This window comes from Aspergillus wentii (assembly GCF_001890725.1).
Source record: "Aspergillus wentii DTO 134E9 unplaced genomic scaffold ASPWEscaffold_2, whole genome shotgun sequence".
Taxonomy (NCBI): Eukaryota; Fungi; Ascomycota; class Eurotiomycetes; order Eurotiales; family Aspergillaceae; genus Aspergillus; species Aspergillus wentii.
In genome coordinates this window covers 2,168,634-2,192,958 of record NW_024467833.1, presented here as the reverse complement: position 1 = coordinate 2,192,958, position 24,325 = coordinate 2,168,634, and the positions used below count along the sequence as shown (strand labels likewise).

General features: G+C 49.2%; 3 protein-coding genes across 3 annotated transcripts; 1 reads left to right on the top strand and 2 right to left on the bottom strand.

The window, feature by feature from the left end:
• Positions 1–1,461: 1,461 nt before the first annotated feature.
• Positions 1,462–21,120, top strand: nrps1 (nonribosomal peptide synthase Pes1). The gene is made up of 9 exons (XM_040834021.1): positions 1,462–2,249; positions 2,324–2,743; positions 2,799–3,101; positions 3,149–15,338; positions 15,391–15,770; positions 15,833–16,493; positions 16,548–18,169; positions 18,223–20,919; positions 21,006–21,120. Exons 1-8 carry the CDS (start codon positions 1,755–1,757, stop codon positions 20,857–20,859), a joined length of 18,708 nt encoding a protein of 6,235 aa, XP_040692564.1. The 5' UTR covers positions 1,462–1,754; the 3' UTR covers positions 20,860–20,919; positions 21,006–21,120.
• A 402-nt stretch (positions 21,121–21,522) lies between these two features.
• Positions 21,523–23,410, bottom strand: ASPWEDRAFT_168761 (MFS transporter; the record flags this gene model as incomplete). Its single annotated transcript, XM_040830343.1, has 5 exons — positions 21,523–22,374; positions 22,434–22,765; positions 22,830–22,921; positions 22,977–22,998; positions 23,065–23,410. The coding sequence occupies 5 exons, from the start codon at positions 23,408–23,410 to the stop codon at positions 21,523–21,525; spliced, it is 1,644 nt and encodes a 547-aa protein (XP_040692563.1).
• A 162-nt stretch (positions 23,411–23,572) lies between these two features.
• ASPWEDRAFT_36572 (uncharacterized protein) lies at positions 23,573–24,263 on the bottom strand. The gene is made up of 2 exons (XM_040834494.1): positions 23,902–24,263; positions 23,573–23,701 (listed from the first exon to the last, which is right to left on the bottom strand). The coding sequence occupies exon 1, from the start codon at positions 24,157–24,159 to the stop codon at positions 23,992–23,994; it is 168 nt and encodes a 55-aa protein (XP_040692562.1). The 5' UTR covers positions 24,160–24,263; the 3' UTR covers positions 23,573–23,701; positions 23,902–23,991.
• Between the last annotated feature and the right edge of the window lie 62 nt (positions 24,264–24,325).

Genomic DNA, 24,325 nt, shown 5'->3' with positions numbered 1-24,325 from the left:
CATGATTATCCTGGCCTTTGTCTCTTGTCCACTCTCGGTCTCGATGATCTAAAGCACTCTAGCCAATGGGATATGTATATTACTATACCTAGGTCTTGCGATGTATACATTTTCCATATATAGACTATAGTACGGTTGTGGGATGCATCCTGGCAGTTGAACTAAGGCCATGGCAGCAAGTAATCCCCGAACGTAATAGAAACCTCCATGAAAGAAATCCATTTTGGATTACCATGACAAAACAAAAAAAAAACAAAACCTGGAAACAGACTCTCAACACCGCAAGGAGACGGAAACTTGTACACCGTAAGCTACCTCGATTTAAACTATGTAGACTGATTGCAGATAATTTCTTCGATCTGCCGCTTTAGCGGGCGATCCTGTCATTCAGCCCAGCAGAGCTCAGCTCTACCGTAGATCTTTTTGATTATAAGGCACTTTTGGCTTTTCTTTCCCACTATAGACGTGAATCTGTGCGCCGATGCGCCGATGCGCTGATGCGGTGTGGCCCCAATCTGGTCGGGATTTCGGGATTTACGGCGTTGACCGTCACGTACGGTAAGTACCGTATTTCTGATCAGCTGCCCGTCCGTTTCGTCGGCCAATCACAGCCCTCCGCTCTGCGGCTTCGAGATCCCCCCGTCGAGTCTCCAGTTTTGATTTCCACCTTTTTTCCTCCTCGTAACCCACCATCGACAACCTAAGGCCACTATCTTGCTGGAGTCACAGCAGCTCTGCATTATGATTTCTTGCTCACAGTTTCACCAGGCTCGATCTAAAGGGCCGAAGTGCTTATGATCACCTGTTGGTCTGTACTTTGGTCCGCTTGTCTAGTCTGGGCCGAACAATCGCCGCCTGAGTCCAGACTGAGGCTGCTATATTGGCCGATGCAGACCCGATGACAACTTCCGATGGAATGCCACGTTCGAGGCCTCACTCCGGGTTCTCAATTGGGAATATACACACGGGGGTGAAAAAGGCGTGGAGGAGGACGGGGGGGGCGGGGCGAAATAGGCTGTCGTCGGATATGTACCTTTTCCTCCCTTGTTTTTTATTTTCTTTTTTTATTCTAGTTTTCTTTGCTTTTTCCTTGTTTGGCCACGGTCCACTAATATTTTCCCGAGATAGTAACAGGTCAGACCGTCAGGTACACGCCAGTCGCTACTGACCATACTACATCCACGCCATGTCTTTGTTCGTATCGAACTTAGCCAATTCCCACCCATGTAAGGGAGACGTTCCAAAACCCACAGGCCGACGACTCTGCATCTCCTTTTCGGCCCCAATGATCAGGTTTCATCATGTTGGCCTATGGATCATGTCATTCATTGGCCTCCATTGACGACATGGTCCATACCTAGTGTTCCGTGCATGCATTTGTAAACGATCTGGGGGGGCCTGCCACGAAGCAGTATTGTCAGCTCCACCTGATCCAATAGACGAAGAGACGAAAAAAGAAAAGACCGGTTATGAACGTTCCGTCGATGCAGGGATTGATCATTGATGGATCGATTGATTGCCTGGGCTCCAATTTTTATTTTTTTTTTCTTTTAAAGAAGGGGTGGGGGGTGATTATTGCTTGCTGCTTCGCGATATGTAGAAGACGGCTTATCGGTCTGGAGGTGAAAGATAAAAAACAAAAATCCCACGGGGGTTCTTTTTCTTTTTGGTCTCTTCGATGTCAATTTGATTTCATTTCAATTCATTCATTCAATTTACAAGTCGCCTGATCGAGAGGTGTGTGTATACGAAACATGGCTCATTCTACTGCTTGCTATCTCCCCAAGTTTGGCTCTGCTCTCAATGCATCCAAACGGCCAGTTTCGACGAGGGCGAAGACAACAGCCGCCCAGAACTCTCAATTAGTATCGGCGTGGAATCAGGGCGAATTGAGCTCGCTGCTACAGGCTGCGTGGGCCTTGGTTCTTCATCATTATACTGGCAATGAAGATATCTCGTTTGGCTACCAGCCCGATGCTCCTTCGCCAGATTCCGCGACACCCTCGAATACTGCGAATCTCTCTACTGTCGGGATTACAATTGACGAAGATGATTCTATCAGATCAGTTGTAGGGAAAGTGAAGGAGAGCGCAACAGAGCGCAATGGCGACGACACAATAAGCGGAGCTCAGGACTTGAATCTTGACCATTACAACACCATTTTGATGCTGCGAAACTGTAGTAATTCCTCGCAGAATGCATCACTTTTTTCTGTTCAACCCGCTTTAGCAATCACACTACCAGAAGAGGCAAGTTGCAACTGAAATGCCGTTGTGCCAAAACTCGGCCCGTCTGTCTAACTTTTGTGTTTGTCTATATGTAGTGCCGCCTACGACTGCACGTCAAGGTTCTACAACAAAGCGTCGGCATTTTCCTGGAATCGTGGAACCACGACACATCAACCGAACAAGTCAAGAGCATCGCCGGCCTCTTCGAGCAATTTCTCGCCAAGATCCTTTCCGGAGACGACACCGTCCTTATTAGCGACATTAATAGTTTCTCCGAAAGAGACTGGCGCCGAATTAGCAAATGGAATGCCTCCATTCCTGAAACCCACGATTACTGTCTTCACGACGCCATCAAAGAACATGCATCAATACGACCCGATGAAGAGGCGATTTGCGCATGGGATGGAAGCGTCACGTTTGCGGAATTGGATCGCATGGCGAGCAAAATCGCTTGCCATCTTCAGATGCGCGGCGTGGGGCCGGAGGTCCGCGTAGGCCTCTGTTTTGATAAATCGGTAAGGATGACTGTCAATGGAAAGGATATGGTGATATGTGCTAATTTGATTATAGAAATGGTATTCGATTGCAATGCTGGGTGTGCTGAAAGCTGGTGGTGCCTTTGTGCCTCTTGATCCGACTCATCCCACATCTCGGTTGCAAGCCCTGGTGAAGTCGGTAGAGGCAAAGGTTATCCTTTGCTCTGAGAACCGTGCAGAATATCTGAAAACGATTTCTGACGCTTTGACACCACTGGGAGACAATGCCCTGGATGCACTTCCAGTGCCCTCCGACAGAGCTGAACCTCTACCCGGAGTGAAGAGCTCAAACGCAGCCTATGTTTTGTTTACATCGGGATCTACCGGAGAACCAAAGGTATATACCCTATGATTTATATTTTGAGTTGGTATTAACTTTTTCAGGGAACTTTGATTGAACATAGGGCGTTTAGCTCTAGTGCAAGAGCACATGGGGCGCGCTTTGATCTTATTCCAGGAACGAGATGTATTCAGTTTGCGGCACATACTTTCGACGCGAGCATCATCGACATCATCACCGTGTTGATGCATGGTGCCGTTGTCTGCGTGCCCAGTGAAGAAGCGCGCATCAACGACATCACCACGGCGATGAACGAGATGAGGGTCAACTCTGCCAGTCTTACACCCTCATTCGTTGGATTCATTGACCCGGAAGACGTGCCCGGATTGGAAATTCTCGTCCTGGCCGGAGAGGCCATGTCTCCATCGCATCTGGAGACCTGGTCCAAAATTAACCTCATCAACGCATATGGTCCCACCGAGGCTTCTGTTGCCGCGGCTATCAATACCCACCTCACCCCGGAGTCGGATTGTAGGGATATCGGATCCCCTGTTGGTGCGAGAATCTGGCTTGTTAACCCCAAGGACCACAATCAGCTTGTCCCTGTTGGCTGTCCCGGAGAGATGCTCCTGGAAGGCCCGACTCTTGCTCGGTGCTACGTCAACAATCAGCAAAAGACCGACGATGCCTTCATCTATGACCCTGCCTGGGCGAAAACCGATGGATCTACTACTCCGCGACGATTTTACAAAACTGGCGACTTGGCCCGGTACAACTCTGACAAGGGAACACTGGCATATGTTGGACGAAAAGATACCCAGATCAAGTTTCACGGCCAAAGAGTTGAACTGGGAGAGATTGAGAGCCATTTGAGCACTGATCCGAGTGTCAAGCACTCTCTTGTCCTCCTTCCTAAAACTGGATTTGCCAACGGCAAGCTAGTCGCAATCACCTCTTTGAAGAACCAGACCGGAGATGTGGAGGCGTTGAAGCTTGTGCAGCAGTCGAGAAAGTCCGATTTCGTACCGGAGGCGCGTGAAAGATTAGCCTCTCGACTCCCCGGTTACATGGTTCCAGGTGTCTGGTTGTGTGTTGAAACACTGCCTATGCTTGCATCTGGAAAATTGGACCGGAAGACCATCGCAAACTGGGTGGGAAGTATGGAGACAGACCCAGATCTCCAGGCTTCAGGCCCCGTTTCGAACCCCGGTGGCAGTCTCCCTGCGAACAGTGTTGAAGACCAGCTTATTTCTATTTGGAGCCGTGTTTTGAACATCCCCAAAACCCACCTCGATATGCATGCCAGCTTTTTGAGTCAAGGTGGAGATTCAATCGCGGCTATCACATGCATGGGCCACTGCAAGAAGCAAGGGATCGCACTGACAGTTGACGATGTGCTCCGCAGCAAATCGATCAAGGAGCTTGCAGCACGCGCCAAGACTATTGACAGCCAGATTGTCTATGAAGAAACCGTTGAGCAGCGATTTGATCTGTCACCTATTCAAAAATTGCACTTCCTGGTTCGCAAGGAAGGACAGGGTCATTTCAACCAGGGAATCTTGACTCGGTTGAACAAGCAGATTAATGAGGCTGATCTGCTCCGTGCTGTCGAAACCCTCATTACACGCCATTCTATGCTCCGGGCTCGGTTTACTGAAAATGGCGAGGGAAGCATCCAGCAGCGTGTTACCGATGATATTACCGGTTCTTACCGCTGGCGTGTGCACAATGTTAGCTCGCAGGAGCAGGTTGAGCAAGCAGTTGCGGAGAGCCAATCTTCCATCAATAGCTTTGTTGGCCCGTTGCTTACTGTCGACTTGCTCCATATGGATGGAGACAGCAGCCCTCTTCTGTCTATGGTTGCTCACCATTTGGTTGTTGATATCGTTTCATGGCGTATTATTCTCGAAGACTTGGAGGATTTGCTTCTCAACCCTCAGGAGTCGGCATCGCAGAATTGCTCTTTACCGTTCCAGGCCTGGTGTCGTTTGCAAGCTGAGCAGATTCAAACCTTGAATGCTCAGAATGCGATTTCACTGGAACAGATTCCGGCTCCGGACTTTGCCTTCTGGGGAATTGAAAACCGCCCGATCAATTATGGTGATGTGGACTGTGAGGGGTTCGAGATCGACGAAGAAACCACTTCCCTGATTATGATGCAGTGTCATGAGAGTCTTCAGACTGAGCCAATTGATCTTTTCCTCGCTATGCTCTTGCACTCTTTTGGACAGACTTTCACCAACCGCTCTTTGCCGGTGATTCACAATGAAGGACACGGTAGAGAGCCTTGGGACTCGAGCATCGACATTTCGCGTACCGTTGGTTGGTTCACTACGCTGTATCCGGTTTCCGTCCCGGCAATTGTCTCCAACGATCCCGCTGAGGCTGTGATGCGCGTCAAGGATATCCGCCGAGCTGTTTCAGACAATGGACGCCAGTACTTTGCGAACCGCGTGCTCACCGATGGAGAAGATGGAACATGCCAACACCACCGCCCGATGGAAATATCCTTCAACTACGTCGGTCAACACCGTGATTTGCAGCGCAAGGATGGTCTTTTCCAGCTTGTCCAGCAGATGGCCGGAGAGACTGGTCGTGGTGGAGGTGCCGCAGACTTTGGTGCTGAAACTCCACGGTTTGCGCTCTTTGAGATCTCTGCGATGGTTGTTAAGGACCGAATTCGGTTCATTTTCTCTTTCAACCGATTCATGGAACACCAACAGACTATCCGGGAGTGGATCTCTTGTTGCCAGGGCATGCTGAAGTCGGCTGCTGAGCAGATGCAATCTCTTGCGCCACGTCCTACGCTGAGCAGTTTCCCTATGCTCTCCTTGACTTATGGCGATCTTGATACCATGCTGGCGAAGAAGCTGCCTAGCATTGGTGTTGAATCCTTGGATCTTATCGAGGATATCTACCCTTGCTCATTTATGCAGCAGGGTATTCTGCTTAGTCGCTCTAAGGACAGTTCCCTCTATGCGGTACATGACACTTTGGAAGTGAAGGGCATGGGAAGACACAAGCCCGATCTTGATCGATTGACACTTGCCTGGCAAAAGGTTGTTTCGCATCATGCGATGCTGCGAACTGTCATTGTGGAGAATTTGACCAGCAAGGACCTCTTTTCCCAGGTTGTGTTCAAGTCTTTTGACTCGCCGCCAGCTTTCATTCAGTGCGTGAACGATAGTGATGTTTTGTCTGCGTTTGACAGTCAGGAGCCTACGGATTACAACCAGAACTGCCCTTCTCATCGCCTTACTATCTGCCAAACTGCTGCTGGGAAACTGTTCGTTAGGCTCGAGCTTAGCCATGCTGTCATGGATGGTACATCGATTTCTATCATTCTTCGTGATCTGCAGCTTGCATACTCTTCGAAGCTTGAGAAGTACCCCAAGCCACTGTTCAAGAACTTCATGCGTTACCTGCAGGACACCCCGCAGAAGCCTAGCATGGATTACTGGTGCTCCTATCTGCAGGGTATCAAGCCTTGTCACATGCCTGTGTTGAATGACGGCAAGGACGTTACCAATTCTCTTCGCTCAATTCGGTTGAACTTTGGTTCTTACCGTAAGCTTCAGAAGATCTGCGAGGCTACTGGTACCACCCTCTCGACAGCTTTCAATGCCGCCTGGGGCCTTACACTGCGTTCTTTCTGTGACTCCGATGATGTGTGTTTTAGCTACATGGTGTCTCTGAGAGATGTGCCCGTTGAGGAGATTGAGTGGATGGTTGGACCCACCATCAACATCATGGCTTGCCGAATGAATGCTTCTGGAAACTCTTTGCTCAAGGATGTTTTGCACCAAGTGCACAATGACTACGTCGAGAGCTTGCCTTACCGAACTGCCTCCCTCATTGACATCCAGCACACGTTGAAGCTGTCCGATACCAAGCTGTTCAACAGTGGTGTGTCATACCGAAAGCTTCCACCCAAGAACAGTAGTGGTCGTAACAGTGAAATCGAATTCTCCGAAATTGGTTCGATTTATGACCCCGCTGAAGCTTCCGTCTTTGTCAATATTGAAGTCGCGGAAACTGATGCACAGATTGAGCTCAACTACTGGACTACGGCTTTGTCGGACGGACAGGCTGAGAATGTTGCCAGTGTTTTCATCCAGGCTCTTAACAACATCATTGACCACCAGGATCAAGAGATCGGCCGACTTGATGCCTTAAGCCAGACGCATAAGGCGCAGATTGCGGCATGGAATAGCCACATGGCCCAGGCTGTTGACTACTGCATTCAAGACATCTTCGATGAAAAGGCACAGTTGCAACCGGCTGCATCTGCGATCATCACTTCGGACAGTGAGTTCAGTTATTCTCAAGTCAATGAGCTCTCTTCCTGCCTCGCAAGCTATCTGGCCATGGTTGGAGTGGCCGAGGGAAGTCTGGTTCCGATTTCCTTCGACAAATCCGCCTGGGCGGTCATCTCGATGCTGGCAGTCTTAAAGGCAGGAGGTGTCTGTGTTCCCAGGGATACTGCTCAATCCCAGGATGCTCTTGATGAATGGTTAGTCGATAATGATGTGCAGGTTGCGCTTGCTTCTCCGCATAGGGCTCAGTCGCTTGAGGGAATGTTCCCCTACGTTATCCCCGTGGGCGAATCGCTTTTCAAGTACCTCCCGGCTACCGAGGGTATTTCCTATCATTCCAGCCAGCCTTCTGACATTGCCTATGTGGTTTATACTACTGGTAGCTCTGGCGAGCCTAAAGGTGTTGTGCTCGATCATTCTGCTGTTTTGACTCGAGCGGAAGCCTTTGCATCATCTCTTGGAATGGACAAAGCGACAAAGATGTTCCAATTCGCTTCCTATACTTCTGATATGTTCTTGCAAGAAGTCTTTGGAACGTTCATGAATGGTGGCTGCATCTGCGTCCCGTCTGGTAATGACCTGAAGCACCTGGCTACATCGATCAACAAGTTGCGAGCCAACTCCATCAGCCTTTCTCCATCGATTGCGTCTAGGCTTCAGCCATCGGACGTACCCCAGGTGCAGACTATTGCATTGAGTGGTGAACGCACAACCAGGAGAACCAGAGACGCCTGGGGAGCCAAGGTTCGATTCCATACTCTGTACGGAGCATCGGAATGTTCCTCCAGCGCCATCCACAACTCGGATTCGGGCGTTATCAACGCAACGCAGAAGATTGGATCAAGTGTTGGATGTATCAACTGGCTTGCCGACCCTTCGAACCACAACATCTTGGTCCCCGTCGGCTGTGTTGGTGAAATTCTTATCGAAGGCCCCGTCCTTGCCCGCGGCTACTTCGGCGATGGAGACGATGTTGAAGGCGATTTCATCGAAGACCCTACATGGATTTCGGACTTCCCGTGCGAAGAAGTCGATGGAAGTCGCCGCCTTTTCAAGACTGGAGACCTGGCTCGCTACAACTCAGACGGCTCCTTGGTTTACGTCGGAAAGAAAGGTAAGGGAACCCAAAGTGAATTGCTGATTGATACATGGCAGGTCGCGAATCGCATCGACACGTTTTTGCCTTCAAACAACCATTGCGCCGTGGAATCTATCACTTGCGACGGCAACCGGTATCTGGTTGCCTTTGTGCTCGAGACCGGCTACTCTATGTCTATGGAAACTAAAGGATTCATTCAACCGTCGTCGCCCCGTTTCCACGAACTTGCCTCCCGTTTGCACACTCACCTGATGAGTTATTTGCCCTCCGACATCGTCCCCAGTATCTACATCCCTATTTCCTCGATGCCCTTGACGCCCCTCGGCAAGCTCAACCACCAGGCCTTCAGGGAGGAATTCCAGAATCTCTCCGTTTCCACTCGACTCGAATTTGATATTGAAAAATGTAATGAATTTTGGCGATCCGCTTTGGCCAATTCTAAGTCATCGCCCTTCCCGTCATTGCCCACCGAATCCTACGCAGTTTCTGCCACTGGCAAACTGGAACGCAACATTCAGGTTTCGTGGCCTGGTGCAATTACCTCCAATGAGGAAGGGCCTAGGTCTGCCATCTTTGCCGCTTGGGCTCTGACTCTCTCTTCCTTTACTGGTTCTCATGATGTTACTTTCGGAGAACGGTTCGCAGGAGTGCCCGCTATCCCTCGGAGATTTAACCTTGAAGGTCAATTGACAGTTAGCGAGTTCTTGAAGAAGACGCACGAACATCTTCTTGCTGCTGCGCCCTACGAAAAAGCCGGTCTTCAGCGTATCAAGAGCCTTAGCGCCGATGCTGCGCGTGCCTGCAAATTCAACAACGTGCTTTCAGTTTTTGAGACAAAGGACAGCCTGAATGCCGATTCCACACTCAAGGAAACAGCACGCGCATACCCCCTCGCGGTGGCCTGTACCATTGATGAATCTGAGATCCAATTGAAGATTTCTTACGACCAAAAGGTGCTGCCAGCCTCTCGGGCCGAGAGAATCACAACTCAATTTGTGAACTGCATCAAGTATTTCGGTTCCAACCTTGACGAGAAAGTTACGATCGGTGAAATGGACTGCCTGAAAAACTCATTCGCTACTCACATGGCTTACTGGAAGGAATCTCTGGCCAACATCGAGCCTTGTATTTTCCCATCTCTTCACCACGGTGCAACTGAAAGCAAATTCGACACAACCAAGGTGGTTCTCAGAAGGGGGGCTGAAATTTATGCCTTCTGTCAAAGAACGGAAATGTCTCCCAGTCTACTCTTCCAGGTTGTTTGGGGCCTGGTGCTCCGATGCTATGTCGGTGCCTTGGATGTTTGCTTCGGTTACTACTCCTCGGACAAAGAAACTGCCAGCGAAGTTGATGCAGAAAAGCCCATGGATGTCCTCGTGTGCAAGTCCCATCTGGAGGACTGCATGAAACTTGAAGAGGTTCTCCAGAAGAGCCAGGCTGATTCCGACAAAATGGCGGCACATCCAATCCCGCTTACTGAAATCCAAGACGAGCTTGGTCTTCAGGGCACGGCCTTGTTCAACACCGTTCTCAATTACCGAGAGCTTTCGGACTCGAATGTTGCTGATAAACTTGATCCAAGTTTTTACGCAATCGTTGTCAACGCGCAGGCTTCAGAAACCTCTGCAGAGATTGACTTTGGTTACTCCACTGGAAGCTTCTCCAAGGCCAACATCAGTAACATCGCCGACGGTTTTGAGCAGATTGTGCACAGCATTATCGATTGCAACCCCGGGCTTTCTGTCATTGGCGATCTTGAATTTATCGGTGACCGTGGCTGTGAGCAAGTGCGAGAATGGAATGCTACGCTGCCTGAGAGAGTCGAGAGATGTGCTCATGAGATCATTCAAGAACAAGCGTCAAGATCTCCATTGGTAGCCCCTGCCATTTGCTCTTGGGATGCAAACTTTACATACACGCAACTTGATACCATCTCAAGTCGTTTGGCACATCACGTCGCAGCACTTGGTGTCAAACCTGAAACATTCGTTGCCCTATGCTTTGAAAAGTCAGCCTGGGCCATTGTCTGCCAGCTGGCGGTGTTGAAGGCTGGTGGTGCATTTGCCATGCTGGACCCAACTCACCCCGAAGCACGATTGAAGGCCATGATTGAAGACCTTGGCTCGAGTATTGTCTTGTGCTCTGAGAAATACCAAGAGAAAGCCGCTGAGATTGCCGACATTCCGTTTGTTGTCAGTGAAAATACAGTCAACCAGCTCTCGGATCTCCAGCCTACTTCGCCGTTTGTTGCCCCGACGCCTTCCAATGCAGCATATGCCATTTTCACCTCTGGAACAACCGGTAAACCGAAGGTGGTAGTCATTGAGCATGGCTCGCTGAGCTCACTGTCTATCCATAATCGTACTGGCTTCGGTTTCTACTCGGGCACCCGCTCCTTGCAGTTTTCAAGTTACACATTTGATGTCTGTATTTTGGAAACAATCGTCGTCCTCATGACTGGTGGCTGTATCTGTGTGCCTAGCGAAGAAGAGCGCATGAATGATATAGTCGGGGCGATTCGAAGAATGGAGGCCGACTTCTTCACCGCGCCAGCCTCCATTATATGCACTGTCAACCCGAAAGATGTCCCAACAATTCGCACTGTTGTAATGGGAGGAGAGAAAATGATGCCAGCCCATCTTGAACACTGGAGTGAAAGACGGGTGATGAACTCATATGGCCCAGCGGAAGCTACCGTTTGGGTGACAATCGACTGGAAATCTGATTTGGATGGTAACCGCTTGAACAATGACTGCAATACCATCGGCCGTGGTGTTACTGGCAGAACATGGGTTGTCGACCCACACAATGTCAATCGCCTCCTGCCAATTGGTGCTGTTGGCGAGCTTGTTGTTGAAGGCCCGGGTGTCTCGCGTGGGTACCTCAATAACGAACAGAAGACCAAGGAAGCGTTCATTGAGAGCCCCGAATGGACTAGACACAGCTCGCTGCAAAGCATCTTCGTCCGCAAAGACCGCATGTACCGAACAGGAGATCTTGTTCGTTGCAACCCCGATGGAACAATCGCTTTTGTTTCGCGCAAGGACACCCAAGTCAAGATCAACGGCCAGCGGATTGAATTGGAGGAGATCGAATATCAATGTGCTCGTTGTCTCCCGGAGGGTGCTCAGGCGGCCATCGAGATCGTTGTTCCTGAGACCAAAGCTGTAGCAAAGGCTGTGGCAGCTTTCTTTACCGTCGATGAGCGAGAGCTTCGAGAGGATACCGTCCGGGAAGGTGCCGATGGCCAATTGCTGCTGCCAATGTCTGAATCCATGTTTACAATTGTCAAGGAGCTCCAGAACTCGTTAGCCGACGTCCTTCCCTCGGTCATGATCCCCAAGATGTTCTTCCCAGTGCGACGCCTCCCATACACCAGTTCTGGCAAAATGGACCGAAAGGGACTTCGTGGTATGGTCCAGTCTCTGAGCAAGGATCAGTTGAGACCCTACATGACATTCTCTGCCGGGTCCACCCAAGTGTCCGATGAGGGCATTGAGGGTCAGCTTCGGGGACTATGGGAAGAGGTTTTGGATCTCACGCCAGGCTCAATCAATGCCGAAGATAGCTTCTTCGGCCTTGGTGGTGACTCCTTCTCGGCCATGAAACTTGTTGGTGCTGCCCAGTCCCACGGCATTTCGCTGAAGGTAGCCGACATGTTCAAATACCCAATTTTCATGGACATGGCGAAGCAATGTGACACTTCTGGGGCGGCCGGAACCAAGCCAATTGTTATCAAGCCATTCAGTCTTCTGCCCGCCTCAGCCCCCGTTGAACAGATCCTTGAAGAAGTTGTCGAAGAGTGCGAAGTTCCCAGAGAGTCAATCATTGATGCATACCCATGCAGTCCGGTGCAAGAAGGACTCATTACTCTGTCTGTCAAGCAACGTGGAGCCTATATCGCCCAGCCATTGTTCCGTCTCGCACAGTCAGTCGACCTCGACCGATTCAAGGCTGCTTGGCAACAAACCGTGAATGAATTGGATATTCTGCGGACACGGATCGTGCACACTGATTCCGCCAAGTTTGTCCAAGCCGTGCTCGATGAAGCCCCCATCTCTTGGCTCTCTGCAAAATCGGTTGAGGAGTTACCTGCTGACATGGTTGATCTTCCCAAGCACAACGGTGGATCTTTGACAGCCTATGCGATCATTGAATCAAAGCCTCTTGACTCTCGCTACTTTGTGTGGACGGTACACCATGCGCTTTACGATGGCTGGAGCGTGCCACTGGTTCTCAAAAAGGTGGAAGAGAACTATCTTGGATCGCTTCCCAAGAGCCCGGTGGCTTCGTATGGACTGTTCATTGACTATCTTCTGAAACGAGATGCCATCCAGTCAGATGATTTCTGGAAGTCGTATCTCTCCAACCCCACGTCTTCCCAGTTCCCACAGAACACGAACTCGATGCCCAACGCTGTCCGCGCAGGAAACAGCCACCACCGCAGCATTGAACTCTCCCGACTTACGAATGGCGTGGACCTGACCATGCCTGAGCTCATTCGTGCGGCCTGGGCTATTGTGGTTTCCATCCACACCGGCTCTGGCGATGTTTCCTTCGGTGAAACTTTGATGGGCAGGAACATCGACTTGCCTAGTGTTTCAGACGTGACTGGACCTGTCTTGACAACTGTCCCCACTCGTATCCAGGTGGATAATGCAGTTACGGTCACTCAATATCTTCAAAGTGTGCACAAGTTGACAACCGATATGATCCCCCATCAGCATTCTGGGTTGCAACATATCCGGAAGCTCAGCAAGGACACAGCCTTTGCCTGTGAATTCCAAAACCTGTTGGTTATCCAGGCGGATGACAGCCAATCTGAGGATGCTCTGTGGGTAACCGAAGAAAATCGAACAACCAGAGAGTTCTTTACTCATCCGCTTGTCGTCGAATGCAAACTTGGCAAGTCGGGAGTCACGACTACTGTCCATCATGATGAGCTCGTTCTCAACAGCTGGCTGGCACAGAAACTTGCGGATCAGTTCAGCTTTGTGTTGAAGCAACTCGCCGCGATTCCCAAGGGCGATATCAGAAAGCTAGGCGAGTTGGATGTATTCTGCCCTCAAGACAGAGAAGAAGTTTCCCTGTGGAATGGCCACGAGCCTGTGCGAGATGACAGGTGTCTGCACGACATCATCGAAGGGAAATACCTTCTTCGGCCTAATGCCCCGGCAGTATGCTCTTGGGATGGTGACCTGACATATCGGGAATTGTTCGAAACTGCCTCCTCTTTTGCAGCTTACCTTAGGTCTCGAGGAGTTGGTCCGGAGGTCCTTGTACCGGTTTGCCTAGACAAGTCTGTCTGGGCTATTGTCACAATAATTTCCATCTTAATTGCTGGCGGAGCGTTTGTTCCTATGGATCCTGTTCACCCAACATCGAGACACGAAGAAATCCTGGGTGAAGTCAACGCCAAGCTGGTTCTCTGCACGCCGAAATACAGCAACCGGTACGCCAACGCTGCCAAAATTATCATTCCTGTCAGTAAGGAAACCATCAAAGCCTATGGGGCGCTTACTACAAATGCTACAAACTTCACCCGTGCTACGCCGACAAACGCTGCATACGCTATCTTTACTTCGGGAAGCACAGGCCGCGCTAAAGGTATCATCATCGATCACTTCGCACTCGCAAGTAGTGCTAAAGCGTTTGGTCCCATCGTGGATTTGGATGAGAAATCTCGCATCTTCCAATTCGCGTCTCTTACGTTTGATGCAGCAGTCATGGAGGTTCTTGCCACCCTCATGTACGGAGGTTGTGTCTGCGTTCCAAGTGAAGACGAACGTTTGAACGATGTTGCCGGCGCTATTCGACGTATGAAGGTTACGTGGAGTTTCATGACCCCCTCAATTGCTAGCATCATTGAGCCGTCTTCAGTGCCTACTCTGAAGATTCTTGTTGTTGGTGGAGAGAAGATGTCGCAGGAGGTAATTACTAAGTGGGCAGACTCCCTGAAGCTCGTGAATGCATATGGACCAACAGAAACATCGGTTTTCGCTACTTTGAACACCGAGGTCTATAGGCAACGTGATCCTGCTGCCATTGGCCCTGGAATCCCTTCGACCCTGACTTGGATCGTTGACGCTGACAACCACGATCGCCTTACTCCGGTGGGTGCTGTTGGAGAATTAGTCCTGGAAGGTGCTACTCTTGCCAGAGAATACCTCAAAAACCCAGCTAAAACAGCCGAGGCATTCGTCAATGATCCCGCGTGGACCTCCAGCTTCCCCTCAAGTATGCCTCTCCCAAGACGGATCTACAAGACTGGTGATCTCGTCAAGTACAGACCAGATGGTGGCCTCGACATCATTGGTCGCAAAGATCACCAGGTCAAGCTTCATGGTCAGCGAATGGAGCTTACAGAAATCGAACATCGTCTGTACGAAGATAATCGCGTTCGCCATGCCGTTGTTATCATGCCAAAGACAGGTCCTCTCAAACATCGACTCGTCACTGTTCTGTCCATGAACTCTATATCAACCGGTAAGAGTCTCATGTCAGTCGATACCTGTGAGCTTGTTAGCGAAGCAGAGTTGAAGAAATCTGCATACGGAGAGCTTGTTGAGATCCAAAAGAGCCTTGAAACCCAGCTTCCCATATACATGGTTCCTCAGACATGGGCTGTGATCAAGAAGCTCCCCATGCTTGTTTCTGGTAAACTTGACAGGAAAAAGATTACGTTCTGGCTCGAAAACATCGAGGAAGAACTGTACGAACGGATCATGCAGGACTACGATAAGATCAAACGGAGTCAGGTTGAGCCAAGTACTAAAGAAGACAGGGGTGCTGTTGCAGACGCTCTTCAGGACATCTTTGCGCAAGTCCTTAATGTCCCATCCCACAAGGTCGACCTCAATCGATCATTCGTGAGCTTGGGTAAGTAATTCATTCGTTCATTGATGAAATAGCCTGCTAATAATGTGAATAGGTGGCGATAGTATTACGGGAATGTCTGTCGTTTCTCGTGCTCGCAAGCAAGGCTTCAAATTGGCACTCAATGATGTCCTCCAAAGCAATTCGATAACTGAGCTTGCTAAGAAAGCTGGTGCTCCAGCCCCAGTTGTTAACAACAAAGAAAAAACTGGTGAATACTTTGGACTTTCGCCTATCCAAGACCTGTACTGCAAATATTCCAGTTCTTTCAAGGGTGTTGGTCGCTTTAACCAAAGCATGACACTGCGCGTCACTCGGAATATCGAATCGGAAACTGTGAGAACCGCCATCAAGGCTGTTGTCAACCAGCATTCCATGTTCAGAGCTCGGTTCAGCAAATCCAAGGATGGCAAGTGGCGACAGAAGATCACAAATGTGAGTGTCTTGGGCTGTTCATGAGGAAAACCGAACCGTATTGAGCTAACTTTCTGTCATAGGATGTGGAATCCTCTTACCAATTCCGTGTACACTCAGTCAATGACTCGCAAGAGATCGTCCAACATATTGCGGAGAGCCAGTGGTGCCTGGACATTATGAAGGGACCAGTATTTGCCGCTGATTTCTTCAACATTCCCGGACAGGACCAGGTTCTCTTCCTAGTCGCCAACCACTTGTGTGTTGACATGGTTTCCTGGCGCATTGCCTTGCAAGATATTCAGGATGTTATCGAAACAGGTTCACTCTCTCCTGAAAAGCCATTGTCTTTCCAGAGATGGAGCGAACTACAATTAGAGGACAGCAAGAAGGAAGAAAGCAGAGGCCAGTTGCCCTTCAAGGTCGAAGCCCCCAATTTGAAATATTGGGGCATGGAAGGTGCACGAAATGTCTATGGCAATATCAAGATCGACAGCTTCACATTGGATGAACAAGCCACTTCTTTCATCCTTGGATGCTGCCACGAGACCTTCCGAACCGAGACTATAGAAGTTTTGTTGACGGCCATCATCCATTCCTTCCGTTGTGTATTCACTGACCGGAAGGTCCCAACCATATACAATGAAGGCCATGGCCGAGAGGTTTGGGATTCTAACATCGACCTTTCAAGAACGGTTGGTTGGTTTACGACTGTTTGCCCCTTCAATGTGGATGAAGATTCAGGTAAGATACCTTTCCACAAAAGCCACATGTAAGACCAAATCTAATCTGGAACAGTTGACATCTTCGACACCCTGAAACGCGTCAAGGATACGAGACGCAAAATTTCCGACAATGGCCGGTCTCACTTTGCCCACAGTCTTCTTAACCCTAAGAGCCAAAACTCTTCAGACTTCCCCGTTCCATTTGAAGCTGTTTTCAACTATCTTGGTCGACTCCAACAACTTGAACGAGATGACTCCCTGTTCCAGCATTTCGGGGCTCCTTTCAGTGGAAAGGACTTTGAATCTGCGGGAGACATGGGTGCGGACACTATCCGATTTGCTCTTCTGGAGATTTCCGCCATTGTGATCAAAGAAAAGCTGCACGTTTCTTTCACATACAACAAAAATATGCAGCGACAAGGACAAATAAACCAATGGATCTCGGAATGCAAGCGAATTCTCGAGCAGGACATGCTGTGCGTTAAGGATGTCGTGCCTGAGCCCACGCTGAGCGACTATCCCTTGTTGCCAATTACCTATGACGGCTTGAGAACGCTTGTGAGAAACACGTTCCCCAAGGTCGGAATAGAGAGCAAGAACCAGGTCGAAGATATTTACCCTTGCTCCCCAATGCAAGAAGGTATCCTGCTCAGTCAAATCAGAGAGCCAGGCGCATACATGTTCCACATCATCCTGGAAGTAAAGAGCAATGCCGGCAAACTTGACCCAAAACGGCTCCGAGCGGCTTGGGGCATGGTTGTTGCCAGACACCCAATTCTGAGAACTGTTTTCATTGACAGTAATTACAAGGGTGGATCGTTCGATCAGCTAGTCATCAAGGACCTCAAGGACAACGTCCTCGAATTCGGATGCGGTGATTTGGGAGCTCTTGGTAAACTTGAGGCTGTTAAGCTCCGCGAGATCAACGCCCAAAAAGTGTCTAAGCTCCCTCAACAAGTGACAATCTGCAAGACCACTTCCGGCAAGGTCTTCGTTAAGATAGAAATGAACCATGCCATCGTCGATGGTGGATCTGTCGACCTCCTCTTGAGAGATTGGACCCTCGCATACAACGGTCAGCTCCCTGAGGAACCAGGGCCATTGTTCAGTGATTACATCAAATACATCGGCAACCTCAATGAGAGGGAGGCCCTATCACACTGGACGAAATACCTCCGAGGAGTCCGTCCTTGCCATTTAACATTCCCTGATGAGACCAAGAGTATTCGTCAACAGAAATCGGTAATGATGGCCTTTAATCGCTTCCCTGAACTCCAGAAGTTTTGCGAGAAGACTTCCGTTACTCTCGCAAACCTGACCTTGTCTGCTTGGGCCATTGTTCTCCGAGCTTTCACAGGCTCGAATGATATTTGCTTTGGCTATCCTTCAACTGGCCGTGATTCTCCCGTTCCTGGCATCCAGGATGCGGTTGGAATTTTCATCAACATGCTCTGCTGCAGAGTCAAATTCACAGCCGGTCAAACCATTGCCGATATCTCAAAGATGGTCCAAGATGACTACATCCGAGGTCTTTCACACCAAAGCTGTTCCCTCGCTGCCATTCAGCACAATCTTGGTTGCCAAGGACAGACACTCTTCAACACAACAATTTCGATCCAGAACAGATCGGCTTCCGGTAGCCCGAAAGATGAATCAATTTCATTCGACGTGACAAAGGCATTCGACCCGACTGAGGTAGGTTGAGGCATTCAATGCAACGAATATCAAGAGCTAACTCGCCGGTGCAGTACCCAATGACCGTGAACGTCGAGACTGGCCGTAACCGTGAAGGCGTTCTGCTGAGATATTGGACCGACTCCGTGTCTGATCAACAAGCCAAAGATCTAGCAGATTCTATTGCCCGGGTATTCACTTCCTTCATCGAGAAACCTTCGACACTAGTTTCACAATTGGAGCTCAGCGGTGGAGCACAAAGCAACGCAGTTCTGCCTATGGATGGACTTGCTTTGGACAACGATACATTCAATAAGCTCATCGAAAATCGCGTCTATGAAGTCATTGGCCAAATGCTTAGAGATGGAAAACTCGCTCTTCCTTCTGCTGACAACACCGAATCCAACGACGTTGTTAATGACTTGGTTCAAGTGAAGAACATGTCTCAGCAGAGAGATCTAACAGACTCTACACTCACGCTTACCGCTGGGAATAAGAAGTCAGCTGAGTATGAAGGCAAACTATGGGCGCTTTGGAGCTCAGCGTTGGGGCTGTCATCAGAAAAGATCAACCGCCAAGGTAGCTTCTTCAAGTTAGGTGGTGACAGTATAACAGCCATGAAAATGGTTGGTGCCGCACGAGAGGAGGGACTGGGATTGACCGTGGCGGATGTCTTCAATAGTCCAGTTTTCGAGGATATGTTGGAGATTGTCTGTGCAGCCGCCAGTTCGTCGTCTTCGGACACCGAAGTTCAAAGCCAACCCGACCAGGCTGACAGCGCTGACGAATCTGACACTGCAGAGAACGAAAAGATCGCCCATAACGAAGGTTTGTTGGCAGAGTCGGTCCGCAGTCGGAGTATTTCGGTTGTGAAACCAGTGGGACTTGACGATGCATCGCTGCAACTTGGTATTTGCCCTAAAATCGGCGTTTTCCGAGGTGGCATCGCGGATGTTCTCCCTGTCACAGACTTCCAGGCCCTTTCCCTTACTGCTACTCTTTTCAAGTCAAGGTGGATGCTCAACTACTTCTTCCTTGAGGGTTCAGGGCCCCTGGATATGAAGCGCCTAAGAGAAAGCTTCGTGCGATTGGTCGATACCTTCGACATTCTTCGAACTGTCTTTGTGTGTTTCCATGGTCAATTCTTCCAAGTGGTTCTCAGGAAGATCAAACCTACAATTGTTGTTGATGAAACGGACAAGACTCTGGATGAATACACCGAAGCCTTGCAACAGCGTGATCGCCAGGAAGATCCTCGCCAGGGCGAGCAATACGTGCAGTTTTATGTTGTGAAGCAGAAGAAGACTGATAAACATCGGATTTTGATTCGTCTGTCCCATGCTCAATTTGATGGAGTGTGCTTGGCTAAGATCATGTCTGCTATCAAGTTGGGATATGAAGGCAGATCCCTTCCTCCAATCTCATCCTTTGCCAATTACATGCGACTTCTACCAGGCACCATCACCCCCGAACACTATGACCACTGGACATCACTTCTCCAGGGCTGCAAGATGACAGAGCTCATCCGAAGACCAGTTGCCAACACCTTCCAGCATATCGGTTCTTACGCAGAGGCGAGGAAGATGGTCGAGATCCCCACTAATGCCCTTGGAAATATCACTATCGCCACTGTTATGCAGGCAGCCTGGGCAATGACATTGGCCAAGCTCTCTGCTCAATCTGATGTTGTATTCGGACTCACTATAAGTGGTCGTAATGCTACAGTTCCCGGTGTGGAAGCCACTATCGGACCATGTGTCAACTCTGTTCCTGTCAGAGTCAATTTCGGAGAGCGATGGACTGGACTCGATCTGTGCCGTTATGTCCAGGACCAACGGGTTGCCAGTATGCCCTTCGAATCTCTAGGATTCAGGGAAATCATCAGACAATGCACTGACTGGCCCGATTGGACCTATTTCACCTCCTCTGTTTTCCACCAGAATGTCGACTACGAGGGACAGATTCAACTTGAGGATGATACATTCAGAATGGGAGGACTAGGAGTTATTGATAACTTCTCTGACTTTACCCTGGTCTCCAAGTCAATCGATGAGCGAAACCTTGCTGTTTCTCTCGGATACTCCTCAAACAGTCCCATCTCTCAGGAATTCGCTACCAAGATCCTCGACATGGCCTGTGAAACCGCCCAAAGCCTGGTCGCCAACCCGAACTCTGTACTCCCATCGCCATCAACTCTTCGCTCCCTGCGTCCTCAGGTTGTCGACGACATTCCCAGAATGTCAGACCAGATCTTCCTATCCTCCCAATTGAAGGACCGCAGCATGGCAGAGCTCCTCGTCAATTCCGAAATCCTCGCCCAGGTGTGGCAGCAAGTCCTTCCCAACCAGAGTGCCGATCCCCACCAGACGACCTTCCATTTCGACGCATCATTCTTTGAACTGGGAGGTGACATCTTCAACATGGCACAGGTTGTATGGCTTCTCGAACAGGAGGGCCTCAGGGTCCGCATTGAAGATCTTCTCGAGCATTCGACCTTCTTGGGACAGCTTGCTGTCTTGGCCCTCCGCAATGGTACCTCCAGACAGGAAATCAGTGACAATAAGGAGAAGACATCTGCGTCAATGAAGTCATTGAATGACAGACCAGTTACTTCCAAGTCTGAAAATGTCAGCTCTTTGAGCAAAGCTTTCAATTTGGCAAGAAGGATCACAACGAGATGGAGCACAGCTTCGCCTCGGCCATCCACTTAAAAAAAAAAAAAAGAAAGAAAGACAGCACATACTGCAACTGCAATTCATTTCCCACATCACATGCATGGTACACATTTATTATTCCCTCTTTTGTTTGTTTTATTGATATTCTCATATTCATTCTCCTGTTGGAAGTTGCATGATACTCTACTGGCGAACATGTTGATACCTATTTCCTGTTTATTTTTTGGAGTTTTCATATCCATTAACTTTTTGTTTAAAAAATTCTTTAAAGAATTAATTAATTCTGCTTGTGTATATAACAAAAGTTTTTCAACTTAATGGTGAAATCTTTTCCACTGTTTAAAGAACCAACTTTTTCCCACGATGAAGATGATAGGAACATGCGACGCTGAAGAAAAGGAAAAAGAAAGAAAAAAATCCATGCGATCATCATTAGTGGTATCTCAGAACATCAGATGCATGAAAGGGAACCATGATAAGATTAGGGGAATCAAGGGGTATAATGAAATATGCTGAGTTTTTTTTTAACGAGTCGCTCAAAACCCCTGCGCCGGCATTTCTGAAAGTGGGAGGGCGGGAGGTTGATGCAGGCATATTGGACCAGCCATGGACGGGGGTTCCTTGCATTAAAAGAAAATTCCATGGCGTAATTCTTCGCTAAAGCCCGCGAAAAGGGGCGTATGGTGATAAGGCACCGGATTAATTTTGAACAGAGGCCTTGGACCACTTGCCCCTTGCTCTGATGCGTCGGCCGTAGATGTAAAAGAGGTACGGAATTGGGATGAGTGCCACCGCAACGAATCCCAAGACACTAGAGGCCCAATTTACACCAAGTTTGTGAAACATGATGTTGGCAAACAAGGGGAAGGTGCCGGCGAAAAGACTGCGAAGGAAGGTATTTGCTGCCACGGCACTGGCGGCAACTTTCTGGAAGGTGTCGATCAGGTAATTCAAGGCGGCCTGGAAAATGGTGAAGAAGCCAAAGCCTATGCATACAGCGCCAATAACTGGGGCAATCCAGTGGATGTCGGTAGAGCCTGTCCAACCAAAGATAAACAATCCTGCGGCGAAAACTATGGATCCCACCATCATTGGCGGAAGACGAGCCTCGGGCACAGGGAAGCCATTGTTCGCTTTGAGTCGTTTGACGTAAAAGCGCTGGTTGAAGAGATTGACACAGGCACCAAACAGAATTCCAACAAGATAGCCCAAGAATGGCAAGGCACCAACCAGCTGGTTCCAGCCTCGTACTTCTTGAAACTCAATGGGGAAAGCGGCAAGACTGAGGTAAAGAATACCATAAACGAATGCTGCATACAGGGCAACCAAGAAGCAAATTGGCGTCGACAATAATTGAAAGGGTCGGATGAGATATTTGTTTCCCAGTTCCTTGTACGTGGCATCCCATTCCTCATGCCTCGCATGTAAGGCCCAATTTCCACTTTCGAATCGCAACCTTTGAGCTTTTTTGACCAGGAGAGCAGGTGGGTAGCTTTCGTCAACAAAGAGAACATCCATAGTGAGAAAGAAAAACATCATTATGCCGGTAATCTTTTCACAGTCAATTGGATCAGCGTATAGAACAAAGTGAAAGGGAATCTAAAACTCACGTATTGAGTCCATCTCCAGCCAAGGTAGCTCTGAACAATTGCGCCACCAGCAATTGGTCCTAACACCGGTCCTCCTACCACGGCCATGGCGTATCCAACAATAGCGGCGCCTCGTTGCTCGGCGGTCCAAAGATCACCCAGCACTCCACCGGTGTTGGTGACGGGAGCAGAGCCAAAAAATCCAGTAAAAAATCGGGTGATCATAACTGTCTGTAAGTCTTTGGCAGTAGCTGTGCCAAATGAGAAGATTGCAGCAATAAAGTAAGGGGCCAGAACTGCAGGCTTGCGCCCATAAAGTTCAGACAGCGGTGCCCATACAAGGGGCCCCAATCCTAGATAAGAAAAATCGAGATTAGCAAGCGATTGACATATTTCCTGTGAGGAACTAAAACATACCAAACCCAAACAGCAACAGTGAGGTACCAAGGGTGCCAACTTCCTCGCCCACGCCGAATTGGGAATCAATCTGTTTAATGCCAGTCGAATAGCTTTTTTAGGTCAGTATGCTACGTAGATGCGATCAAGTGGGAATTTAGATCATACATAGAACTAGACCAAGTTGCGCCTAAAGTCAAGAAATTAATTAGCGATGCTGTTCTCATACTGCAATTATTTGGAATGATAAACGTACCCATGGTTGTCAATCCATACAATACAGTAGTCACGGCCTTTTTCTTGAAGCTCCAATTCATCGGCCTGTAGGGGTCATCCGGTCCGTCGAAATCAACAATCACATCACTTGAGGTTTTGGTATGCGACAACGGATGCGTGAAGGGAGCAGTTTGGCCGGGTTCCCTGCTTCGAATTCTTGACACCACCGACTGAGCGCGCGTCTCGAATACAGACAAGCCCGAGGCTGCAGTGGTTTGCTTCTCTAAAGCTCCATCGGTACCTTCATTGTCGGATGTTCCAGGCCCGTCGTACGAATCGATGTCCTCATCGCTAGACTTTCGAGAGTAATGGTCGTGTCCCGTCATGACTTCATAAATGTGACATCAATTGTGTCGCAAGAGTTTTTGGTTGGCAGAGATAATTGCGCCTTGTGTTTTATAAGTTGGAAAATAAAAATAAAAATAAAAAGGCAGGAAATGCGTAATTGTCTTATCAAGGGTAATCTTCTAATGGGAAAGAATTTGCCCGGCAAGGAGGCACTGAAAAAAGCCGACGTCACAGGGCTGGGGTACCAAGAATTTTTTAATTCCGGGCGACGTGGGACAGGAACCACCAGACAATAAATGGCAAACGCTTTCCTGAAGACTTTTTTTTCTCTGCTTGAAATAAATTGAGTCAGAACAACGATTAGACCCCGTTGGAGAAACAACCAGGCCGATTTAGCCGGGACCGCGCCCTAAACTTCAGGATTTCGGACGTCCGATATGGATGGAGTATTCAGATTTTTTTTGGGGGGGGGGGCTCTTTGTCTTTTATGGCAGTGGCTTGGAATCTCATGCGCGATGGTCACAATTACCTTGTAGTCAAGCATCAGTAGCAGCTTTCTGATGTGCGAAGGATTGCTAGTCCGCTGTCTTCACTGACCTGGGTCTTGACATCTAGACCTTCAACGGTTCAACTCTTGAAGCCAAGACGCCAAAACCTTTAAAACTCTTGACGGAATCTTATCCGAATCCACGTTGGAGTGGCGTTTGAAGAAGGGATCGCCACGGGGAATACGGAGATAGCTCGATGTGGAACCTTCGGCCTCGGCCTCGGCCGTTCGCTCGGGCATTCAGCGCACGCGAGTATGTAGTTCCTAGTATGTCTGCATGGTCAGCGAGCATGCAAGATAGGGCAAGGTGATGGAGGCCAATTGGAGCAGAGGGTTGGTGGGAGGGTGAGATGTGATAGTGACGAGGAAAGACGAGGCTGAAGAGTCGAGGATGATGGCTCAAAAG